This window comes from Pseudopodoces humilis, chromosome 11 (assembly GCF_049639895.1).
Source record: "Pseudopodoces humilis isolate 2021_Gansu_Grassland_sample_001 chromosome 11, ASM4963989v1, whole genome shotgun sequence".
Lineage (NCBI taxonomy): Eukaryota > Metazoa > Chordata > Aves > Passeriformes > Paridae > Pseudopodoces > Pseudopodoces humilis.
In genome coordinates this window covers 3,736,919-3,762,853 of record NC_142210.1, presented here as the reverse complement: position 1 = coordinate 3,762,853, position 25,935 = coordinate 3,736,919, and the positions used below count along the sequence as shown (strand labels likewise).

General features: G+C 39.7%; 1 protein-coding gene across 3 annotated transcripts in view; it reads right to left on the bottom strand.

Annotated features, from left to right (window-relative positions):
* The window catches only part of CLSTN2 (calsyntenin 2), a 300,445-nt gene that overhangs the window by 35,495 nt on the left and 239,015 nt on the right, over window positions 1-25,935 (bottom strand). For all 3 annotated transcript variants that reach the window (XM_088060824.1, XM_088060825.1, XM_005529580.3), the window contains exons 6-8: window positions 17,365-17,550; window positions 13,074-13,322; window positions 12,434-12,555 (exon numbers count right to left, since the gene is read on the bottom strand). In XM_088060824.1, the coding sequence (XP_087916950.1) occupies window positions 12,434-12,555; window positions 13,074-13,322; window positions 17,365-17,550 (557 nt within the window). The remainder of the gene's footprint in view (window positions 1-12,433; window positions 12,556-13,073; window positions 13,323-17,364; window positions 17,551-25,935) is intronic.

The following is a 25,935-nucleotide window of genomic DNA, read 5'->3' as shown; positions in this document are numbered from 1 at the left end:
AGGTAATTTATTTGAAAGATTATTTTCTCTGTTCGAAGTGCACAGTGCAAGTCGGGGATGAAAGAATCCCTGCTCTTACACGTGTGTCACACTGAACTGACAGGATCTCTCCAGGGAACCATGGGGGGAATCTCATGCAGCTCAGAGCCCATGACTCTGGCACATCTGGATACTGCAGCAGTCTGAGCTGGAGGCAGCCACAGCAGCACAAAGGCACAGCAGAAATAGGTGCTCCTTCCCCATACAGATTACTCTGGGATTTACTTCTGTTCCAGCAGGCAATTAAGGCATAATGCAGGGAAAAGCAAATGCTGTTTTGTTTTTAATGCATCTAAAAGGTGGCAATGAATCATACTTGGCTACCTTAATAATTTCTGTGAAGATTGGTTGTGTATCCATGCTCCTGTATTTATACATAGAGATATGTCAGGAAATCATACAACCTGAGTTATGCACAGTCTCTTCAGTAAAATGGGGACTGCTGGGACTTTAATTACAGAGCTGGCATTTTGCAGACAGACTGATTATATGTTACATACCATAGGAAGGTAATTAGTTATCGGCTGTATTTGTGACTTTGTCAGAGAATGCTGTTATTTTGTCAATATGCAGCTTGCTTTTAGTACTAATCATGATCATGTTCTTAGGGCTTTTATGGGAGGAAACAAGTCAACACAAGGGTCTGCATCCCACAGTAGTTCTGGGCTGATGTTAGGGAATGAAACAAATAGACTGTGGCAAGACATTCTCAATATCAGTGTTGTACAAGCCCTTAAAGTTTTATGGGTCTCATTAAAGTAATTGTTTAAAGGCTCAAACATTTATTCAGAATTGACCTGACTGAAATTTTCCCAGTGAGACACTGTTTTGCTGACTGGCAAATGGGTGCTGAAATTACTGTTGTTAGAAATGGGACAACAGGTTTTTCAGGTAAAAAAACCACAAAACCCAACACAGAAAAATATGGCTTTTTAGTTTTGCCAAATTGGTCAGGTGCTTGCTTTCAAAACTGTAAATAACTTAAAGAAAAAAAATCTGAATATTAAGGACAAAAATTTCAACATGCTCCCCTCAAGTACATAATACCAGAGTCAGACCAAGTCATATGGAAGTCTTACATGACACGAATCAACTGCAGAAATAAAGACAATACATGAATTCTCTGCCAGCTGTGCATTTTTGAAATCCAAAGACAATTAGTCCATTTGGACTAGGAAGTGATGGTCAGAGAGAGCAAGAGCAGTTCTTGCAGGAAGGGATCAAGTGTGACATTCAGCAATGTCTCTTATTACCTAAAGGCAACTGGACATTTCCTGTCACCTCTGCACACACAGGACTATCCCTGTCTCCTATTGCATGCACTCTAGAGTCAGATTAATACCATCCTTTTATGTATGAATTGTAATACACTTAATTGTTATCCCAGTTCTCCTTCTATTTACTTTAGCTGAGCACTGGGTAATAAGTTACTGCAAGAATTTTCAATAAATCAACCACATTTGGTTAAATATTCATCATACAGAAAATGAAGGCTGAATTTCAAATCAGGGTGTGCTGGTTTTGCATTAATTGACATTTGGTGAGCAGGGAAGAAACCACCCACAGAATTTTTTTTTGGTTTTTTTTCTGGGTTCTCTGGCTAAGAGCTGCTAAGAGCTTCCTCTGTGCCAGGCAAAAACCAATAGCTGGCTAGCTCTGAGAACTGACAACCTACTAAACCATTAGGAAGCTAGATTTGCCTCTGTGAGAGCACGGTGAGAGATCTCCCCGACGCACAGCCTGGATGAGATCAACCTTTCAGTGCTGAGAAACTCCATAAAAACTGTTTTAATTGATAAAGTTTGAGAACATATCAACCTATGAACACCAATTCTTTCCTGATTCAGGAAAAGGAAAGGGTGAAGATACATAGAGAAAATAACACAGGACACTGAGGTCAGTAAAGAAGGAGTCAGATTCTAGTTAGGAGGGAATTGAGGAGATGCCTTGGTCTTGGGCTGAAAATTCTCTTTGTAAGGCTATGGTGAAGGTATAATTTTGATATATCAGACTTTGTAATTCCCTGTAATTCATGAAGTGCATGGGGGGGATGCAGCATTCACTCACAGCCCATGAGAAAAGGGCCCTCGTGCTGGAGCGTGTGGATGCTGAAAAGCTCTAATCCAGTGAGAAGCTTGAACAGAGAGAGATGAGAAACTCTTCCCCAGGGATAGAAGAGGAAAAGCCTCTGTTCCCAGAGATAAAAGAAGTTTGGGTTTTTTTATTCTACAACAGCTCATCCTTAAAATAAAACCCCAGAAGCTGACATAGCCCATGAAAGCAAACTCTGGAAAAGCATAAGCATAAGCTGAACTTTCACACTGTGAACGTTTTCCTTTCCCCAGCAGCTGATTCCCTGTGACATTAAAGCCACAAGAGAACTGTTCCTTATGGAGAAGTCTCCATGGTATAGTGAAAGAAACTCCTCTCCCTACAAGAATTGATAAAAGACTATTGTAGAGGTGGCAACTGATTGAAAATCACAGGTTTTGTCTCTACGTTATCAGAGGGAAAGAAAAGAGGTTCTAGGGAGGGGAGGAGAAGTGTTCTGAAGGTTTTATTCTGATTCTTATTATTCTTTTATTTCTGTTAATAAAGTTTTCTTTATACCTTTTAAGTTTTGAGCCTGCTTTGCCCTCCTCCTAACTCATCTCACAGCAGGAAATGAATAAATAATTCTAGTAAATAATTCTAAACCCACCACACCGGGTCTCTGTGCTGGCCATGGAATTGCAGCAAACACTCACTAGGGAGTCAGGGATGGTGGCAGAAGTGCCTCAGGGAGAGAGGGCATGAGGCCACTCAGGAAAGAATAAAAAATGCCATGCAGGCCATGCATGCAATTACAGCAACAGTGAATTCCTCTGAACAGGTCTACAGTCCACAGGTCAACTGGAGCAAACAAACTGGAAGGGAAAAGACTGAATTAGTAATGAAAGGATCACTGTAAGATTGGAAAAGAACTAGTGAGACCCTGGACTCTGAGTAACTGCTTGGAAAAATTCAGTAAAATTCTGGAGTGTCTGGAATACCATGAATTGTCCATTTGGAAGAACACTAAAGCAGGGCTAGGAAGATCTGTGCAATATCAGTCTGCAGCTTTTTCTTTGTTTTCAAACAGTTTCAAACAGTTGTGAGTAAATTAGAAATAGGAACTTCACTGGCTGCTGTGAGGTTATTTTAAAATTGGAATGTTTGTTATAATACTCTACCAGAACTTAATGCTTCTTTTGGGAAATTTTCTTGCTGATGAAGGTTTGTTATGACTCTAATATGCAATTACTTAAAAAACCCCTAATACTAAAAAAAAAATCACAGCTATCAATAACACCAAAGAATGCCAGGAATTTTCCTGAAATTATGATTCAATAAACTTGTGATTTCTAACATTAAAGTTGCACTTAGAATTTAATTTGAAAACAACTTCTGCTAATGGAAAATTCAAGTAAGGATCCTGGTTTTGCCTACCTAGGAAGTTTCCATAGGGCTCACTGCTTGCTTATGAAGAATATGCAACTCTGAAGTAGAAAAAGCTTTCACGACATGAAATTATTCATAAGGATTTCCATTTCCTAGCCAGCACTAGTACTGCTACAAAACTATAAGTGGATCCACAATTATTTGTAACCTAATCAGGTCATAATTGCTTATGAGGGAATGGTTAATGTTAAACTTAGAAGTTATCCTGACTTTGCCACGCTCACGGATCGCAAAGCTCACGGATCCAAACACAACTTGAAGAGCACATTTTTAATTGGTGGCATTGAACTGGAAACCTGCATAGTTACCCTGACCTAATTTAGCAGCTTTGTCCTTACCCAGTGAGCATCTGTTGGTAAGGAAGCAGAGGTTTGGAACCTCAGCCAGTGCACACTCACACCAGTGAATTCACACTGCCTCATCAGCTCTGCAGATGGCTAGTGCAGCCCTCAGGAATCTTTTACTTTCCTGCAGCACATAAACACAGTAATAACATCAGAGTTCAATATGGCCAATAGATATCAATTCTTCTGAAAGCCTGGTGAATGCAAAAAAGTGTTTTTTAAATCTATGCCTTAAGACAGTCGATATCTTTTGAAAAGTAGACCTCTTTATGAAAAGTGAAATTGATCTTTCTTCAAATTCATGTAAATCACGCATTTGGTTTACCCACCACAGACATTCCTAATATGTGCCAGGAGCTCTGTAAATAAGAATATTGATTTTGATGACCTAGGGAGGTGGTGCAGTGAGAACTGACAAATCCATTGTAAAGCTAAATGACTCCTACAGTCTTAAGTGGGGAGTTGTTTATATGGCTACTTTTACATGACAAATGCCTGATGTAAGTTTTATTAAACCACTAGCAACCATAATAAAATATTTTTAGAATATTAGGCATTACTTAGAGGGTAATAGGTAAAGCTGGAAGGAATTTTAAGGGGGTATATAAAGTGCATCTCTCTCTCTGCCAAGGCTGCATGACGTATTCCCACTACAACTTCAATAATAATTGTAAGAAAATAAAAATTTAGTTGGTGAAGTATAGAAATGGAAGATTAGGAGTTCTTATTTGGTGCAAGTAAATAACTGCATTAGAAAATGCAGCTTTCAAGTAAGAACCTTTCTATTTAAGGTATATTCACTTGTGGCAGTAACACAGGACATTTCCCAGCAGTGACAGGAAGTTTGCAAACTGATTTACATGCAAGGTGTGAGCTGCTTTTGTAGCCTTGAAACTCGTAATGTAATGTGTAATACTGATTTTCACAACGGGCTCCAAAAATAGGGATGGCTTAATTGCAACTTTAAATAATGAAATTGCTTAATTATGCTGACAGATAAAGCACCTGAATAGCTTGATTATGTACTGTAGCTGCAGCATGTCTTAGTGCTGTCATGCTGTAACTTCCAGGTGTCTTAGTAAATTAGATCAGTCGTTCATTCATGATGAAATAATTCTATTATAACCCACCTTTCTTGTTGCTAAATTGCATTAAGCAAATATGTCTGTTCAATAACAGTCACTGACTGCAGTTAGGCAGCACCCTGTGTTTAATTTTTAACTGTACAACTAGAAAGCTGCTCAGTTCTGCATTTTTACATAATTTTTCATCATGTGCTTGAACATATGCCTTTCTAGGCTTTGACATTTTCAAGAGACTACCCAGATGTTAAAGTAAAGCTGTGGAATCGTTCACCACCATACTTTATTCCTGAACTACAGACATCCAGAAACCCTGCCACCAAGGCTGGAATAAACAGTTCATGCACATGGATAAATGAATTTATATTTCTTAATTACACAACCTCCTTGTCTCCTAACCTGCCTTTGGAATGATAAAGGTGTCACTCCTACCTTTGTGAGATGCTTCAGACAGCACCTGAAAGCCAACCTGCTTTTCTTTTAAGATAAATTTCCTGAGGGGCCTCAGGAAATTGCCCAAGTACATTTCCAAAACAGTTTGAGCACGTGTTGAACAAATTCTGGTGCACAAGTGATAAATCACAGATGGTGAAAATGAGAAATATTAGAAATAGCTGACAAATACGAGAGCGAATGTGACTGTTCACCTTCAAATGATCGTTTGATTGGGAATTTCCATTCTAGGCTTTAAATTCCTCAAGTTCCCAGAGTACTGTAAAATCAGGATATTAACAGACACTTTAACCCAGCTTGTTTAGGTATATTAACTCCATATCAAGATTTTCTCTAAGAAATGAAATTGTTCTGAGGGCCTTTCCAAAGGATGTTTTAAGAATGTTATACATTTTATTTATTATTTCGTGGTACTATAGACAATTTTATGCTCTTTTTATTCTCTGCAGAGCTTTCTTCCTTTTCTTTTTCCAGTATTGATTGAGAAATGGGTGTCTTAGGGTCCAAAGGATGTTTGCAACAGTTCTGACTTCCCTTGGGAATGACCATAACTACATATGGGAAATAAAGTTGTCCAAAGGACAGCACACAATAGGGATCATTTTCAGAAGGGTTGACTCAGGTCATTTAAAGTCTTGGGGAACAGTACCTGAGCATGAACAGGTGTGAAAATCCCATACCAATGTAATAAAACAGGTCAGAAAATTGCAAAATGCAGAACGGAAATATGCAGAAAAATCTCCAAATAACTTCAAGCAAAAGCAAGTAGAGAAATTGTAAAATATTGAGCTTGACTGCTCCTTAAGGTCATAGAAGTTTTACAGAAGCACAGAGCAGTCCCTGCATTTCACAGTGCTGCAGAAATCAGGAATGCAGAAACCCACACCTACAGTTTGTAGGGAGTACTCCAGAGGGGGCCCAAGGGAATTTCTGTATGTCATAAAGCAAGTTCTGGACAGCTACTGTGACTGCTTTGTCAAGGTTCTGTTGTTACCAGTGATAGAGCAGCCACATTAAGAACTTATATTAAACAAGTTTCTTTCAGTTGGGATCTCAAAGAATATTTTTGGCATTTACCATCACTAGTGATGCATCCTTGTGCTACCAGAAACTGTTCTGAAGCAAAAGATTGAATAAATATTTGTCAAAATACCATTTAAAGATGGAAAGTGGCAATAAAGTGTGTCAGAATAGGCAGGGCTGTAATGGAAGGCACTTGAGGTGCCAGGAATGCAGCAAAGACTTTTAAGTCTTGCAATTATTTAATCTCTGTTGTAGAATTAGTGATTCATTTGTCATTTCTCTTACTGCCTCTGTAGGCAAACACCTCACTGATTTGTTTCTGCAGTTTCATTAAAGGTATATGCATAAAGCAGTGCAAGGCCTGCATACTAATTTCTAAAGTAAATGTTTAAGTGCATAAGAAACTCTTTTGAGCTTCAAGTAATTAACAGCTAAACTCCATCATAAAAAAAAAGTTGACTTCAAATAGAGCATCATGTTGGGAAGGATGGGACTGGCAAGCCTGAGGGCTTTTGCCTAGAGAAGAAATTTTATGCACAGAGATGATGGAAACTTGCAGCATCCTGTCTCTCTGTGTACCCTTACCCCTCCTGGACTGAGATGACTGTGTACTTTCCACAAGTATTCACTTGTTTTCTCTCTCTCTGAATCTCTCAAGAGGGAGGCAACTCACAGCTTTCATTATATGAAGGAGACTCTTCTCAAAACTGAATGCACACAAATAACAATTCTAAAAAATGTCTAACAATGCAGCATAAAAGAAAAATATCCAGGCATAAATCCTGTTCGATGGAAATATCTAATTTTAAAATACATATATATATATAAAATGAGTCCAGACACCAAATCAGTTTCGCTTTACCCTCTTATCATGTAACATAAGTTCCTTCAAAAGTCAGTTCCTGCATTACCATATCCTTGAGCAGGTGCTGATTTAAAAAAAGGATCTGGGAGTGATCAAAGGGCTTGACTGGGCATGACTGCTCCCTCCAGGGAACCCCCTGGGGTTGTGTGGCCACTGAAGTGGTGAAGCACAAACCAAGGCCTTGCCTTGATCCTTTAGCAGCTCTGTGCCCACACAGACAAAATGCACCACGTTTAGATTTATCTAAACTGTCTTCTGTAGTTCCTGTTAGAAAAGGAATTGTTTTGGGTGTTTTTCACAATGAAAAGCACTGTGGGTTAATTCTGGATTATTCAAAGCAATTTATCTCCTCTTAGTAAAGAAACAGTAACTTTCTGCATGTTTATCTGCATTTATGTTTTTCCTGATTTAGAATGATTCCACACCATGCACTGCATTCCCTGTTTTTAATGGGATCAACATAAATTTTGCCCATGGGGTGAAGACTGTTTGTAGACTGATAACATGTAGAGAAACATTTTAACAGAGTAAAAGCATGATATTTTAGTAAAAGCCTGTCTGCACAACCCAGCTTTCAATCCAGACGACAATATTAAAGGCAGTGTCCTTGAAACTCTCCTGGAACAGTGAGAATAAAGAAAAACAATGGCATTGTGTACATGCAAAAGAATGTAAAACAATATGGATTAACCAATACTAGCTTGCTAAGCCCTGTGAACCCTGTCAGACCCTGTAAAAGTGTGCTAGAGATAGAAATAAATGATGTTCACCATACTTCTGTGAAGACTCAGTGAATAGTCTGAGAGGTTTTCCAATAGTAACATCCTGAAAATAATGCTGAACTGTGAATAAAGTACATGAAAGAATTGTTAATCTCTGGCTCAGAAACCTTCTCCCACTAAAAAAAGTGTTGCTATCCTATTGATTCAAGAGAAGGAAAGATACCTTTTGGCTTGATTCATATTTGTATGAAAAGTGTAATACCTGTGCTGAACAGAGTGTGAAATACACCATCCTATTTAATATTATGTATTCCACTCTCACCAAAGGCTTAAATGAATTGTTTCATCATTCAAAATGCATTTTTTTTGGTTCACAGCTTTCTAAGCAAGTCAAAGAAACAGTTTTAATATTTTATTATCGGCGATTGAGAGAGATGGGGACAACTGAGTGGTGACCAGAATCCAAATTTACTGTGGGCTACATATGCACTGCTAGGAGGGCTAGTAATTTTTTACCATGATTGGGTTAAACATCATACAAACAAGCTTACACATTTTTGCAACATCTCTTCTACTTGATTCAATCTTCTTCCCTGTGCCACTCTGATCCAATCCTACTGCAGTCTTCAAAGCTCTGTTTGCTCTTGCCAAGGCATCTTGATTATCAAATCTTTTATGCTAATCAGGTCCAAAATACTTTCTGTCTTTACAATACTTTGTATGTTATTCTTAGATGGCCCAAATGCATATTTGGCACTTAAAATCACACCTATGTTCCTATCTGAGACAATTAGATGACAATTGAGATGCCTCTTACTGACTTTGGTAACAAAACTTTTTGTAATAAGTTCTTGGGTTTAAAAAGTGTCTAATACTTAAAGTTTGAGGGAAAAAAATGACATCAATGTTGACAAACACATCATGATATTAAATTTAAACTTTTGAATGGGAAACTCAGAAAAAAGGTCACGGTTCTGAAACAAAGGAAACATCTGGGCTTACAAGGGAATGGGAGCAAGTAAAAGGAAGGAACCTCCTTTACCTGGGTATCTATTGCAGTTTTTATTACCCAGCCTTTTAAAGACCTGACACTGATTTACTTTAACATTGCTCTTTCCATACCTTTTCTTACAGGTTACTGCTAATGGATTCTCCCACAACTAAGACACTTAATTTGCAAAAGGATGAAAGTGGGTAAAATCCCAAACTATCTATCCACATTTTTTCCCCCATGTTTCTTATAAATAACAAGGATACCCTCAGTAAAAAGTCTGACACCTCTGATTATCAGCATCTTTTGCAGAGGTCCTGTGTCAGCAGGTCACTGATGAAGGCATGTCTGCCCAGGACTGTGGCACTCTGAGATCAAGGATCACTGCATGATGAAAGTGAAAACTTCACAAGTGAAGTGAAAAATTCACTTCATTGAAAAATACAAGTGAAAAATTCACCTAGAAAAAGCCATTAATGGAACAAGTAGGGTTAAATAAACTGAAAGCCATACTGGAAATAAATCCTTAGGTTTATGAACTGATGTAAAGACACAATCTTCCCAGAGCTAACCTGGCAGACACTGTCACGTGGAGGTTCCAGACACTTCTTGAGCAAGGCTGCCATGGTGTCAAGAGGCTCCAGATGCACTGCTCAGGGGCAGGAAATGTTCAGTGGATCCCTGTACCCAGTCAAGGACAGAGCCTGCAGCTAAGGTGTGTGTCATACTCACCCACCACAGAAATGAGAGCTAGGCAATTAAACTAAACTTGGAATGACAGTTAGCTCACATTCCCTGTCAGTGCCCTGAAAGAATGAGAAGTCTCATGGAGAAGAGGAGATAGAGCCCAGAGCAGCTGGTATCATAAATTTTACTGATCCACAGTGAGAGTGATAAATGATTCCACCAGTTCAAGCTTCACCCTCTTCCAAGGTCACTGGATTCCTCTCAGCAAAAACAATCTCTGGATCTGCAACTTTATGTTGCACTCATAAAGTGAGCTCAGCAATAAAATGCTGTGCCACGTTTTCCTCTGCTCTGGCTGTGCTTGGGACCGAGCCCTGGAGGGTCTTGCAGAGCCATTTCTACGCTGTCCTGTCTGCAGAGCCCTGTCCCACAGGGCAGGAGGGGGAACAGGGACAGCAGCTGGGCACAGCTCCATTCCCAGGCTTTTCTTAACAAAACAAAAACAGCAACAGGGAATCGGGCAGTTTGCCACTACAGAATGAACTGTTCTGAAGATGAGATTTCCAGAGGTATGTCAGTGTCCAAATATGCAAACAATCAACTTAATCTACTCCTGAAAGTCTAGCCCAGCTTCTTTTCATATTGAGTAGGATCCAACCTGTTTTATGATGTGGTTTTAAAATATCCTGTGCTATCTAAGATAGACCACTCTGGGTATACAGTTAGAAGAAGACATCATTTTACTACGTTACAGTGACAATTTCTCACTGCCTTGCCTTCAAAACCATGCAAGTTCTTTCCTGACCCATTATTCACATATGTTTTATTTTCAGTTTCTTTTAATTTACTCTACCATATAGGCCAGATGGAGCATGAAGAAGAGATAAAGCAGCAATTTTTATGAGGTCCCTTCATGACAAAACTTACAACAGTATCACCATGGCAATATAAATTTATCTTCATGGAAGTCTGGGCACACAACCCATAACAAACTTTATTTATACTTTAATCTTACTTTCTTCTTCAGCTATGAACAACAGCTGAAAATATACTGTGGAAATCAACTGACAGCAGCTGAATGAAAGAACATTAATCAAGTGACCCAAATAAAAAATGTTTTCTGTCTCTAGTTTCCATCATGTAGGAGTTTCCAGCAGTAGTTAGGAAGGTTTGTGTCCAAGTTATATGAATCACACAAATTTCATTCATTGAGAGGACACTGGTTCTCTCTCATTGCAAGGACATAGACTGCACTCAATTTTCAAAATCAAAATACTTCTCAGAAACTTTGCATTATTATTAATTTAGATGCTTAATACAGAAGTACAAGTCCATCTTCAGCACTCAGAACAGCCTTATCTGAAGTTATATCAGGTAAGATATCAGTTACTCCTGACTTGCAATCTTCAGTATGATTTAATTTCAATTTCTTTTGAGACACACTAAGATTTCATATTGGGTACGGCACAAACTGATTCCAGGCTGGTTAGTGTAAATGAAGAGCAAGTGCTATGAACACCACAGGCTTTCTTACCACACTCATCTGATAAACACGATGGAGATCTCATTTTTATGTGCATAAAGAAGGTGAATTAGAAAAGTAAACATTCCTATAGCTACATCTTCAATAGCATAGTTTGAACTCAAAGATAAGAAGAAACTTGCTTTGAAAAAACAGTGCTTTGCTGAAGTCTTTCATGCAAATGATCCTTATCCTACCTAAAATTAATAAATCTATGAAAGGCAACTCTTATCTCTTTAATCATAATTTTCTCGTAATATATTCTTAATAATAAGGCAAAATACATACAGCACAGCAGATGAAATAAAAGGTCTGCAGATTGGATTTACAATATAATAGGAGTGCCTTTCTGTGTGTCAGCATACTCTTTACTGAAAAGGTTTCCATCACTCCCATTGTGCTGATAAAGCAGATTTAAAAAAAAATTATAAATGGAAAACTTTTAGGGAACTATATGCAATGTCACATCTCTCTCCACTGCCAAAGGAGGCAAACCTCTACTTACCATTTAAAGTGTCTCAATTAAAAAAACACAACTAGTGCATAAAATGACTAGACAAAGTTAATTCATTTCTCTGTTTTTCTGTGGGTCCTAATTAGAATTGTAACAGCTGCTCTGGGATCTGGGAGGTTCCCTGTGCTGTCTAAAGGGCTGACAGGAGGGATCTGGGATCTGGGAGGTTCCCTGTGCTGTCCTAGGGACTGACAGAAGGGATCTGGGATCTGGATCTGGGTGGTTCTGTGCGCTGTCCAAGGGGCTGAGGGGAGGAGAGATCTGGGATCTGGGATCTGAGAGGTTCCCTGTGCTGTCCTAGGGGTTGACAGAAGGGATCTGGGATCTGAGATCTGGGAGGTTCCCTGTGCTGTCTAAAGGGCTGACAGAAGGGATCTGGGATCTGGGATCTGGGATCTGGGAGGTTCCCTGTGCTGTCCTAGGGGTTGACAGAAGGGATCTGGGATCTGAGATCTGGGAGGTTCCCTGTGCTGTCCTAGGGGTTGACAGAAAGGATCTGGGATCTGAGATCTGGGAGGTTCCCTGTGCTGTCCTAGGGGTTGACAGAAGGGATCTGGGATCTGGATCCTGGGCGGTTCTGTGCGCTGTCCAAGGGGCTGAGGACGAGGGATCTGGGATCTGGAATCTGGGATCTGGAATCTGGGATCTGGGAGGTTCCCTGTGCTGTCCAAGGGGCTGAGGGGAGGGGAAGGTCCCGGATGAGCTGGGTACCTGGTCAAGCTTCCAGTGGAACTCGGCGGGGCGGAAGGTGTCGGCGCGGTGGAAGTCCTTGCGCAGCAGGAGCACGAGGCGGCAATTGTGCACATAGAGTGCGTAGTGGTGCCGGTTCATCTCTGCGGGGACACAGCCAGCTCAGCACCACACACAGCTCAGCCCTGCCTGGGAACCTGGCACACTGACAGCACCCAGCCACAGCACACAAACCCCGGATAACCCTGGAGCTTGCTCACGGATCCTTATGGTTCCTCTTGAACTATGCCGTAACAGGTTTGTTCATGGAATCGTCATGTCCCAGCTAATAAATCAAATCCAAACACTTATTTCATCTAACTAGTTTCAGAGAAGAGTTAGAACTGTTTCTCCCAATCTAAATCATGAAGAAAAAATAATTTTTTTAATTTTTTTTTTTAAATCAATCAATTCCTATGAAATCTCTAGCTGTGTTATCCCAGCTGTGTTTGAAATTTAGGTTGTCATCAGGCCCCCCAATAAGCTCTCAAGTCAGCAATGTTTGGAGGGGCACCATCTGAGATTAGTTTTTTTTATCAGACCAAATTAAATGAGGAGAGATGGCAACACTACTGCTGGTGATATTCCCTTTGCATAACATTTTTCCCATACACAGACTCACCTGTCTTGTCAGAGTTGCAGAGAATGGTTTCCTTCTCGGCTCTTAATCCAGGACTAGGTCCATGTTTCATCCACAGAGTGATGGTGAATTGATCAGTTAAATTTTTCGGGACTATTCCGTCTGGGATTTTGGCTCCTTGCTTTCCATCAAATTTAAAAATTATGTCGTTGTTATCCATGAGGAGCCCAGCTGTCCAGTTGGTTGTTGCACTGGGAGATGGTAACAGATCAATGGCACCTGAGGAAGCTCCTGCAAATCACATATAACGAATAACGCAGTAAGAGACCAATGAAAAAGCTGTCAAGACTAATTTAATGTAGGCCAAGGTTCTGAGTCACACTCTTTAGACTATTTTACTACCCAAAAGGTCCTACCAGCCTCAATGCTAAATCACTGAAATATAAATAAAACACCCAGCATCGTAAACCAGCACAAGTTTTCATGTTTAAACATACTGCACAGAAAATTACAGGAAATAATGTAAAGTTATCTTTCTCAGAAATGTTAATTTTCTGAAATCCATTAATGACATTTCTTCAGCTGTTTCAAGATCTGCTAAGAGTCAAAACAAGAAGAGATAAAAGATCCCAAATCTCTTTAGGAATGCAAAAATTTTAAGCCAAAAGTGTGTAAAATTGTTTCATATAGGCTTTTTTTTAAAAAAAGTATTATAGTTATGATTTGGAAATATTCACCAAAGTCTCGGATTCTTCTCCAAAATTTTTTACTGTGAAATTCTGAAGTGATATTTTGAATACCAAAACTAACACCTACATGTTCATAGTTTGAGCATGGAGACAAAGTGTATTTATTTTACAAACTGTAGTTCTGGATAATACCGGACATTGCATTTGTGTAACCAGCACCAAGCTCAACAGGTTCTATTTTACCTGCCCATATTTGTATGGAGATATATGTCTAGGTTTGGAATCTCATCCTGTTAGTGTGTTTTAATCCTGCTCCAAGAAAAAACAGTGGATTATGTGCTTGGGAGATTGGCTGGAATAAATCATGCTTTTCCTATCCCAGTAAATCCAGCCAGAGTCGCAGGCTGCTCAGCCATGAACAGAGTCAGAGCTGGAACAATGCAAACAGGATCTCTCTGGAGGTGTTCCCAGAACAGCCTCATCACTGGATCAGTGCCTGATGCTGTTTTCTCCCAGAATGCTTCCAGAACAATGCAGGAACTGCTGCATGAAGTGCAGTTTTGGGTTGAGACTCCTGAGGCACCTCTTGCATATAAAAGTGCTTATTTTCACAGGTGATTTCTGCAGCTGGCTCCACCTTCTCTCCCAGTCCTGTGCATTTGGGCTCCAAACTTTGTGCCAGGGTAAGCACTCGGTGATGTTGCTTGCTGAGCTGGACCAGCCTGCTGGCTTAGCTGGAAACAAATCATCCAAATATGATCTACCCAGCCCAAATTGTCCTTCATGATCAGATCAGCCTTTCTTTGAGCCTCCTGCAATGCTGCACCACGCAGGATAACGGAGAGAGGGCAGGATCCTGGCTGGAGCAGGGCCTTGAGTCTGATACTCAGTGTTTCTCTCTCTCAGTTTCCCATCTGCCACATGTGAGATTTAACAATCCCATTATCTTCTATTTTATCTACATTTAGAAAGAAAGGACACAGCAACAGAGCCATCTTTCCACTATATTTTAGGCTCCTTAACCTATGTTTATTTTAGTGTGATTTATTCTGATATGTTTTTGCAGTCCAAATGGTGTCTTTTGGACAGTCTGCACTTCTTATTACTGTCGGGTGACAAGGTGAAAGAATGCTTACTAAAATGCTTTGAGGCACAACACTAATAATTCTTTGACTTTAAAATGACTCAAGTGTAATTTAATCATTTAAGCTTCCCACCTTTACCATCCAAGGGTGTGCAAGTCTCTGGGTTATTGAAAGGCAGACTTGAACCTTCTGTCATATAAAAACGAATTTTAATTCACCCTCCTTAGCATCTGCCTTCTCCAGATTTCCAACAGACAAATGAAGAAATTAGCACAGGATTTATAAACAGGATCTTTAATTACACAGAGAGAGCCTTGCATTTTACATGGTGCAGAGATATCTGAGTGCTCAGTTCTGCACCCTCTGCAGTCACACAGTGTTTCACTGTACAAGAAAAAAAAATCATGGTTTTCTTCCTTTTCAAAGGATTTTATCATCCAGGAATTAGTTACAATAAGGTAATTTCTGGGAGAAAGCCGATTTCCAGAAATAATTTAACCTGCTTTCATAAGAGTTCTCTCTACATTAAGGATGGCAATAAATATTAAATTACAAAGTGCAGGCTGAGCTAAATGCAATTCTCATGTACAGCACATTGTCACTTACAATCTTTTTTATCAAAGTCCTGTTACAAGTTTCTACCATGTCTGCTCTCTATGAAGATATGGAAAACCTGGACCAAAAAATGCATTCTTTCAGCAGTGAGAATTTTCCCCCATTTACGTACACTCTCAAACCCTTGGCCATCTTCTCAAGTGTTTTCCATTCTGCCCCTTGGCTGATGTGCTGAGCCTGAGCTGAGGTTCATTCGTGACATCTGTCCATTGCTCAGAGCTACCTGCAGCCACCACAATGGCCCTGGCAGACCTGAGAAATGTCTTTAATCCTCTTTTCTACTCCAGTGTCAGCAGGTGAGGCAGTCAAGCCACGCTCTGCAAGCTGAACCCCTTAGAGTTTGCACAACCTTCCTCAGCTAAGGACTTTTACAGCAGCTGAAGGTACCTCCTCTCAGCCCTGCACTTGAAATGATAATATTGTTAGATGTAGCTGCTATCAGTGTTTGATTTCAAGGTAATAATTTTGTGGTTTAGGTCTCGTTCAGAGTCATCCTCACTGAGTGACTGTGCTGTTTGCAGTTCAGGTCTGTAAGAGCACACAGCAATGTTCTTTTGGCTGCCAATACAGTTTCCTACAGGAGGCAAAAGTATGAGACTTGAGCTATAACATATTTATTTTTATTAAAATTCTAGTATTTTATGAAATCAAGCCTTGCACAGCCTCTCAAATTTAGTGATTAAGGTGCATATTGTGGCAGATGGATTTTCATCTGCTCTTCTAGAGCCCAGGCATTTGGATAAAGACACAGAATTGAAGTCATGATTGTTTCTGTGATCTTAACTAAGCAATTTTGAAGTTGAAAACATTCAAATTTTATCGCAATGCTGCTACTCCCACTCACCTTTACATCCCTTTCTCCATCTCCACAGATAACTGATAATTGTGACTGCCAACCATTTTTCCCTGGGAATTGCTTCCACGTTTTTAATGATTTAGTAACACTGGCTGAATTTTTTCATTTACAAAAATTATTTCCTAAAGGTTAGTCTATTGATCTTAACATATCTGCAGCACTGCTGGGTGGTTATCAGAGCAAAGGCAAGCCCTACACCAGAGCCCCACAAACCAAAATCCACCCATTTATATAGAGAAAATTGTACAACTGCTACTGTAGCTCAGACAAAAGGCAGGCAAAAAGATGCAGAAGATGGGAATTAATGTCCACACCATCAGGGACTCAGAGGAGGACTCTAAAGACAGGATATTAGAGCAGGAGAGACATCTGATCTCAAAAGATAAAGGGATTATTTCATGGCCATTGCCTTGCCAGATACAGAATCTTAAAGTCTAAAAAAAAAAACCAGCAGTACTTTCAAGTGTTTAACCTGCCTTTCAAAACTGACTTTTGCATTTTACACAAAGTCATCAAAAAGCCCAAAAAGGGAGGAAAAAATTAGGAACTATTTCTCCACCAGGTCAGCTCTTATCTGAAGTTCATGATTCTTAAAGATTTTTGCTCAAAATATTGCCCAGAGTATTGTTTTACTTTTTGTTTGTTTGTTTGTTTGTTTGTCCTCTGGCACAGCACTGAACAGCAAAGCAGAAACCTGAGTTAGGAGGACTGAAACAGGGAGATTCAATTCCCTTCACATCCTGTGGTCTTCCTGTGATGGCAAATCTACACTGGAAACCTCACTAGACTATCACACCAGTATCTGCAGCAGAGGGAAGAAAGGAGAAAGAGGTAAGAATGAGGAGTAAGGAGAAAGGAATAGGAGCAGGAGAGAAAAAAATTAAAAGAAGGCAGGAAGAAAGTATGAGATGGAATGAAAACAAATGGAAAAAAAGGGTGGAGCAGCTGTCAATTATCACCACTCTCTCAATTTTCACTGCTACGATCCAGAGTGAGCCAGCTGAGCTAAATCCACGCCCACAGGTCACAGGGAAATGCTGTCTTGTCTGCACAAACATTATTATGGCAACTGAAATCCATATTCATACCACATAATTTCTGCAGAGACTTTTCAGAGTAGGTTTCACGGTCACAGCCCTTTCCGATGGAACTGGTCTGCAGCTCAATGGTGGTGTGGATTGAGGACACTGGTCCATCACACGTTTCCAGGTGAATGCTGGGGAACAAGGGGATGCTGCCAGAGCCAGGCCTGTATTCAATCCGTTTGTTCCAGTCTGTAAAAACAAACAGATCAAAAACAACAAGATCCAACGGTGAAGGAAAAAGAGAAGGGAGTTATGTAATTTCAAGTTGTTATAGATACATTTTATGTTATTGGCTTTTCGCAAATATTAAAATGAATGTTATGTGTATAAGAATGAGAAATTTTGTTGTATTAATATAGTTTTCTTTATTTCTGTTATTGATGAAATTTAGAAATAGTAGTATAATACATATATGTTAAGTTATGGCATAGTATTAAAATAAAAACTGTCTTTGTTTGTATAACCCAAAGACTGAGGAAAAAAAATAGCTGGAGAACTCCTGCATTTGTAAACTATCTTATCCAGATGAAGACAGCAGTGACCAGAACTCTGGGGGAGGAATTTATTGCATTTCTGGTATCAGGGAATGTAAATCTCAATGGTGCCAAGAAGATTGATCTATTGGGAAGGGGGCAAGAGAAAACTAAACAGAAGAACACCAAAGATCCTAAGAAGAATGTATGAATATGTATGAGAATTTATGGATATGTAGTAAGGTTCTGTTTTTAAGGGACAATCCTTTGTTAGTAAGGTGTGCTCTCGGCTGAATGCAGAGACACCCGGCTGTATTTGTATACCTTACTTTATTTTTTTCTCCTAATTGTCTTTTTTATTAAACTTTTAAATTCTATAAAAATTATGTGAACCTCGTTTTTCACAAAGTGACATAGTGTTCTCAAAGGTCACTGTCTGAGGCAAAAATAAGAGTTCCTGAACTTGGCATCAGTAAGCTATTCTCCTGAAAAAAACCCTGGATTTTGGCCATGTTTTTCTAAGAGTGTCAGGCTTACTTAAGTAACACTACTGCTGGTTGAGTCACACAAGTAAGGGCTGCACACATCTGCTGACAAGAAGTGCTAATTGGTGTCAGTCTGGAGCTGCAGGGCTCACGCTCCTGTGACAGACTACAAGCCAACTCTGCAGGAAGGAGGTGTCTGCTGCACCCAGTTTGGTCAGATTTCACAATGTTGTGGTAAGAACAAATGCCTCCAAGGAGCAAGCTACACATATCATTCTAATATAACACCTCCGTAGAGTCACTTCTTGCCTTTGAACATCTTCCTAATTTTGTGAATCACTAATGACAGGAAGGTCCAGCTGAAAGGATGACTTGTGCTTCCAGCCAGATCTGACTAATCCATGATTATGCAGATGCCTCACACCCCGTAACATTTAAACAATCCCCTGCCTCAGGCAGCCACCTGTTTGTGCCACACATACCCCTGTCTGCTCAACTGAAGCATTTAATGTTTGAAATCCAATTAATTATGGTGTTTGCAACACGCTTCAGAGAAAACCCTAACAAGCAGCAGTAATTATAAACGTGTATTTTAGCTGTCTTTATAGCTCATATTTTCATCAGGTCACAGGATGACTGGAGCTGGAAGAGATCCTCAAAGCTCACTTAGTCCATCCCCTTGTCATGGGCAGGGGCACCTGCCACTAAACCAGGTTGCTCAAAGTCCCATCCAACCTGACCTCAAACAATTTGAGGAACAGGGCATCCACAGCTTCTCTGGGAAACCTGTGCTGTGCCTCAGCATCCTTATAGGAAAAAACATCTCTTTCATATATCCAATCTAAATCAAACTTAAAAGCTATTGCCTCTTTTCCTGTCACTACAGGCCTCAGTAGAATCTTTCTATCCATCTTTCTTATAAGTCCCCTTAAGCACTGAAAGGCCTCTGCAAGATCTCTGTGGAGCCTTCTCCACACTGAATAACCCCAGTCTGTCCTTAAAGGAGAGATGCTCCAGCCTTCTGCCCATGTTCATGGCCCTTCCCCTCATTGCTCTAACAAGTTCAAATCTTTCTAGGTACGAGAAGACTTCACAAATGGAAAAGCTCTAGGTCCTGGCAGTCAGCAAAATTCCTGAAAGCAAATGGACAGAGATTCATTCTAAATATCAGCGGAAGGAAAACTAATAGTGGATAGAAATACGTATGTGCATTTAGTAGGTAAAGGAGTTTGGTGTTTTTCAACAGATCTCATTTCAGAAAGCTTGAAAAGTGGTGCTGGTGCTCTCTCCCCTGGTCTTAAACTGCATTACATTTTTAGCAGACAGGCTGAACATCCATGCAAACACTTTGAAGTATGAGGCACTCCAGAGTCCAGGCAAAGATGTTACAACCACTGGTCTGCATCCCAGAATTCTCAGATCTTCTTCCTGACATAACCCAATTGGTAATCAATCATGCAGCATTTTTTTAAGAGGAAGATGAGACTTCCTGGAACATTCTGAAAGTATTTTTAGTATCTGTTTTCACTAAAATCTTCAGGACTTGGACATTATGACTAAGACAACCATGACACCATGACTGCCTATGCACAAATAACTGAGTTGCTATTTCAGTTGTAATTTTCAGGTAATTCACTCAGTTTGCTCCATGTTAAGTTAAACTTCATCTACAGTACTGCCTATTTTCTCTGCAATTGTCAGTTTAAACAGTTCCATTAGAATTTGAAGTACCATATATGGGACATCATTACAATAATAAGTTTCTGTTCCCTCTCCATTGCAGAGATTTCAGGTTAACACTTTTCCAATAGAACAAGAGCAGCAAATTCTTTCAGGTACTTCAGGTAAAAATAAAAGAATTTGCTAGTTCTATACAAACTAGTAATGTATGAATTACTGATCTTTGTAATCCCTTATTCACCAGTTTAGGCACTGTGTTCCTCTACCCAAAAAGAAAGATAAAGTCTTATATATATCTGAAACCTTTCTGACTATTTCAGCAGCTTTCAGCCACATTTCATTTCTCAGCTATACCAAATGAACTGTTACTCATGCAAAATATTCATTAGTGGATGTGAGATGTGACTGAATTCAGAACTGCAAGGTACCTGCAGCTGCACACTCACATACAAGGATTGTCCTGTAAAACCCACAACATATAAAATGCCAGTGCTCACAAGGAAGAACGATGGGAGCCCTCTGTTTTTGCCACAAGAACTGAAAGAGGTATTTTGTTTCATGGTAGTATCTTTCAGCTTGGCAGAGGTGGGAATTTGTACTCAGAGATCATAAACCCTGCATCTCCTAAATTCCTAAATCTCCCACATTCATCTCAGCTCTAAGTTATAAAACATCAACGAGACTTGAACGAGTGTCTCTGTCCCTTGGTCCACTGCATCAGCACAGACCAATTCTCATCCTAAACTGCACCAGGACTTCCTTCATTGACTTAGTGCAGATTTAGGAATTCCACCAAGTCCCTCTCCATGCCAAAGGCATTCCCAGGCAGGCATGAGGCAATACTGGAGCAGGTTGCAAACCTGTGATGGCAGATCTGTCCCTAAAGGCAGCAACAGCTCTGTTTGATAAAAACCACCTGGATTATTTCTACAGAACCCTCCCCCAAGAACTTCAGCTCCCAGAGCTGGGAAGCTGAGGCCAGCACCCTCTGCATCTCACCACCAATGCAGGCAGCAACGCTGGGAAGTGCAGAGTTGAAACAAGCAAAAGTAAGTGGTAGTAACAGTACAAAGAAATTATTGTGAGAGTAACCCAAGTCCTTAAATTAATTTTGAATGGGGTGAATATCATTATTTTGCTTTCTCCCAGAACAACATCCCACACTGGACTTACTCAAAAGATCAGCACCTTCCCTTCAGGAATTTTCATTTCCTCTGGAGTGACTCAGATGAAAAGTCTTACATAACCTGAGTCTGCAAAAGCCTCTGAATTTAGGTATTTTCTAGATAAATTCAGATACATAATCCCACTTGAACTGTCAGGCTGCACTTAGATCACCTAAACCCAACCAACACAGGTTTGACACAAACCTGACACAAATCCTGCTACAACCCCATGTTGCACTGCAAACTTAAGAAAGTAAACACTGTCAGGACAGAAGACTAATCCCAGGGGGAAAGTCTGAATAAAACTACCACTGTTTAGTCTGGAAGCCTCTGTTTGGATTTTGTAGTTCAACAGGCTTTACTTGCCACTTGTGGCATAAAGCTGCTCCAGACAATGCAAGACAGCCCCAGCTGGGTTATCCCTACAATATCACATTGGAGTGTAAATATCACACACCAGGCTTTTGCTTCAGATTTCATCAATTATAAAGCAGCTATGTAAACATGGATCTTGATCGCTGAGGTACTCAAACTGTCTGTCCCAAGCTCAAAATGGATCAAACTTCAGTGACAGTTTGAGCCTTTAAAAGTAAATCCTAATGCACTAAACAAATTTTCCTTTTAACAGATGGCTAATGTAAAGACTTTTCTTGATCTCTAAACTTAAGGTTTTCTGTACTGTCTTTGTGAACTGTTTTATATTTTAATTAATTTCTAATACTAGATGACACTAAGAAGGATTTAATCCGATATTTTTTTTCCTTGAAGGAGATCACACAGAGGAGGTATGATGTGCTTCATGTCTCCTACATGTGTGTGGCCATAAACTTTGACTCCATTTCAGGGTGTTAAAAGCTACAGTAATGTAATTAAAGATAATTGTAACACAATGAAATGTGAAACTTCTCTCCTGTTGCACTGAAGATCTGCATCTTGGCAGCTAAATGTAGGATAAAATTTATGTGGTGCCACTAGTGAGTCTCTGCAGCATCCCTACATAATTGCTGGAAGAGAAGTTTCCCAGAGCAGTGTAACTGGTACCTCTTCTGTTTCCTCTGCAGCATCTTCACACCTGTGCTGTTTATGTAGGCTAGAGACTTGGCTAAAGGTTACTCTGGTGCCTTTTTTATGTGAAATGAGAGACTTGTTACAGAAATGATAATCAGGTCTGACTCAGTTTCCACAGCAAAGAGAAAAATCAAACTGATGCTCTCCTGGTTTGCTAAGAGATTTAAGTACACATCTCAAAGAATAAACAAACATAGTTTTAAAAAGACAATCAAAAAAGACACAGAAATGTGTGCTTAGTACAGGACAGTGGACAGCCTGCTGCTGCAGGAGCTGGTGAACCCAGTGGAATAAATGTTGTGCCTGACCTACTGAAACTGAATATTCCATCAAGTGATAAAGTTCCCAGATCTAATGGTGCTTCATTATGTAAAATAAAAATATAAGAATCTAAAAACCATGAAACAGCACAGGTTAAGCTGTTATTTGTTGTGAGATTACATTTGAATAATGTTATTTTCCACAATGTCAGAGCCCCAAGGGCACTAATGAGCCCTAAAGAACCTCCCTTCTCTGGGTCTGTCCTGCTCCCCTGAGCAGGGTCAGGGCTTGGCCCTGGGTGGCTGCCACCCCACCCTGCCAGCTCTGCCATTACAATTGGCTCTCTGCTTGCTTTCCTTTAGGAAATAACCTTCTTCTTGCCAGGTTTGGGCTGGTCACAGGCTTCTAATGTCTCTCCTGGAGAGTCTGCAAAGTGCTTTTCAGATTCTCAAAGACAGACTCTGAAACACTGCCTGGAGTACCTACTCAAATCAATGAATTGAGTGTCATAACTCATGTAGAAAGTCTGAAATTTTTCACATCCTAAGAATATGTGGAACTTTTTACATGCAGAGAAAAAAAAATCATAAGGAAAAGCTTCAAATCTAACTGGATATCCCATAGTGCTTTAATTTTTGAGCAGAGGAAATGTTAATGGAAGGATGCTGTCAGCTGCATCTCAGAGATAAGAAACTTCTCAATGAAATTATAATTGCCTCAGTAAAGCTCAGGAGGATTTTGCAGTGAAAATTCAAAAAAGAAAAGACTATTTTTGTAGTTGCAAATTCAGAAATGTGAACAAAGGAGTTATCTTCCACACAGTTATATGGAAATAAAATTCTAGTTAAATAGATCTAAAATGAATGGAGTTTTTGTATCACTTAAGATGGAAAAGACTGGTTTCAGTATTTCAGTCCTCATAGATAAGCAGAACAGCCTGCAGAGAGGGCAAAAATGGGTTACTCTGAAAATGTGAAGTTCATGGTACACAGGGAACTAACTGGTAATGATCCCTGTGAGTCTGCCTTGGGAGTGTTATTTGATATTTCCATTTGCAGTCCTGGCACAAGAGCAGAACTGTGTTGGTTACTGCTGCCAGCCAAGGGAAAGGAGGGCAGTGCCACACTAGAAGTCAGTCTAGAAAGAGAATATCCTAAGCACAGAATAAGATGACCTTGAGAGGTGGTGTTACAGAAATAGTGCTTAGTAATGATACAAAGTGCTCAGGAATTTCAGCAAACTGCTGGGAAATCACTGAAAAATGACAAATAGAAAAAGAGCTGATTCCATTAAGACAAGAACAGCATTTCCACGGGCCACCAGTCTGATACAGCCAGGCAAAAGCAAGGCAACCTTGGAATATACAAAACACTGTTTTCAGTAAGGGTCCATGGTACAAAGAAACAGGGAAGGACCTGGAGCTCTCAGGGAAGATGTATTTAGCTAAAAGGCAGACCCAGAATGTATTAAAGAGAGCATATCTGAAAAATCAGACTGAAACAGGTATGACCACTTTCTCTGAATGCATCTGGCAGTCAAAACAAAACCAATGTACTTGTAAAAAAGTGAAAATCAAGAAGGAACTTACATAAATTTAAAACTCAAGACTTAGTAGTACTCAGTTCAGTTAATTTTCATATGTCTGGAGTGGGTATTTTACTAAAATGGTGCCATTAAAGTTACCAGATGAATGTAAGGATGAATTTCATCCTGATTCCCCTGGCTGAAGGATGTGTGGCTAATGCATGCACAGCAGTGCCAAGCCTAGACTAGCATAAAGACTCCCTGCTTCACAATAAATTTAATTTATAAAAATATGGGTGAGTATCTTACAGCTAAGGCAACACAAGGATGGCGTTTTGAGCTGCAAGGTGTGTGCACAAGAGTAATACAAATTGATTTATATTTAGTGCAGAAAATACTTGGCCCTTTAAAATTGTTCCGGAAGACTGAGAATATTCTCCTCATCAGCAAGGTTTCTGCACTTGACCAGCCTCCTCCAAATATTTAATTGCCTCAGTAATCATATTCCTCTTTGTTAAAAGTATTGGCAGAATGAAAGCCAATATGGTTTTGGTTTTCCTCAGTAACTGGATCTTCCTAGAAAGCCCCCATGAAAACCATTCTGAAGTCACTCAGCAGCTACTGCAAACAGCATCTCTGAGGAACGTTGACTTAGAAGTGATGTGAGATCACTCTGCTACCGAAATGGAAGGTCCTGCCCTTCTTTGTACAAAAGAAGGATTTTATTTCAGCAGGAAACGCAAGCTGATCTGACTGCACACGGCCTCTGAATGACTATTCAGCCTTAAAGAGGAGGTAGGAATGTGCCTTTAGGTGCCCAGGTTACCTTAGTGAGCCCTACATGCCTTAGAAATTATATGTACTATCTTTGATGCATTAACCACCTTTATTAGATATTTTTATAATCTATTAGGTGAATAAACAAAGAGATGCTTTTATTTCAAAACTGTTTTTAAGCCAGCACTATGTAAAAGTAATTGAATTTTTCAATACTATCTTTTTTTTTTTTTTGGATGAATTATTAAAGAACTTCAACCTTATTCTCTTTCTTGAGAAGTTGGGTGTGGATGCATATGGGTTCACAGGCACTGGAAGGTAAATGCAAGACATCTTTTCAGATTGATAAAACACTTGAGGCCAGATGCTGTGAAATCCTGCTTTCTATTGAGTCCCAAAGGTCTGTTCAGCTGCAGGTGAGTGTTAGTCCCCACTGCCTATGCAAGGCCATATGAAATTTGGCATGGAAAAAGTCTCATGAGGGGAAACAATGTGACTTTTGAGTTTTGGAGTTTTTTGTCGTCTTTGCTCCATACTCACCTCCCCAGGAAGCACAGCCAGCCTTCCCAGTTGTGAGCTCTCTGACACTTTCCCAGGGTATTCACTCAGTTGCTTTACATAAGTTTTTTTCTTCTAGTAACTATTTTCTGTCTGAAATCCATTGCTTTTTAGGGAGCAACCTCACTTGTGGTTTAATAATTGTGGTGTCAATAATTGAGCAGACCTCTGACAGTCTCAAAACATATTTTTCAACTTTTTGGGTCCATTATTCTGCCCTTTTTTTTTTGAGGCTAAACTCTTTTTCTCCCCACACAGTAAATCACTCACCAGAGAGCTTGTTACAGGAATAGTTCTTTTCAATTTTCTGCTATCTTGCATCTTCCAGCACATTGGGTTATATTTAATTTCCATTTGTTATCCCACTATGGAGGGAACAGTACCAGTTTTGTGAAAACTGTTCCTGAAGGTAACAGTAATGTGACAAAAGATTAAAGTACCATAAATGAGCTAAAGGAAATCTGGTCTAGATTTCAGGATTTTGTCTTGCTTCACCTCATGCTATTTAATGAAAATACTTTATGGATGTTTTGTACTGGGGTGCCACAAGTCTGCCCACCCTCCTTTGAATAAGGAAGATGT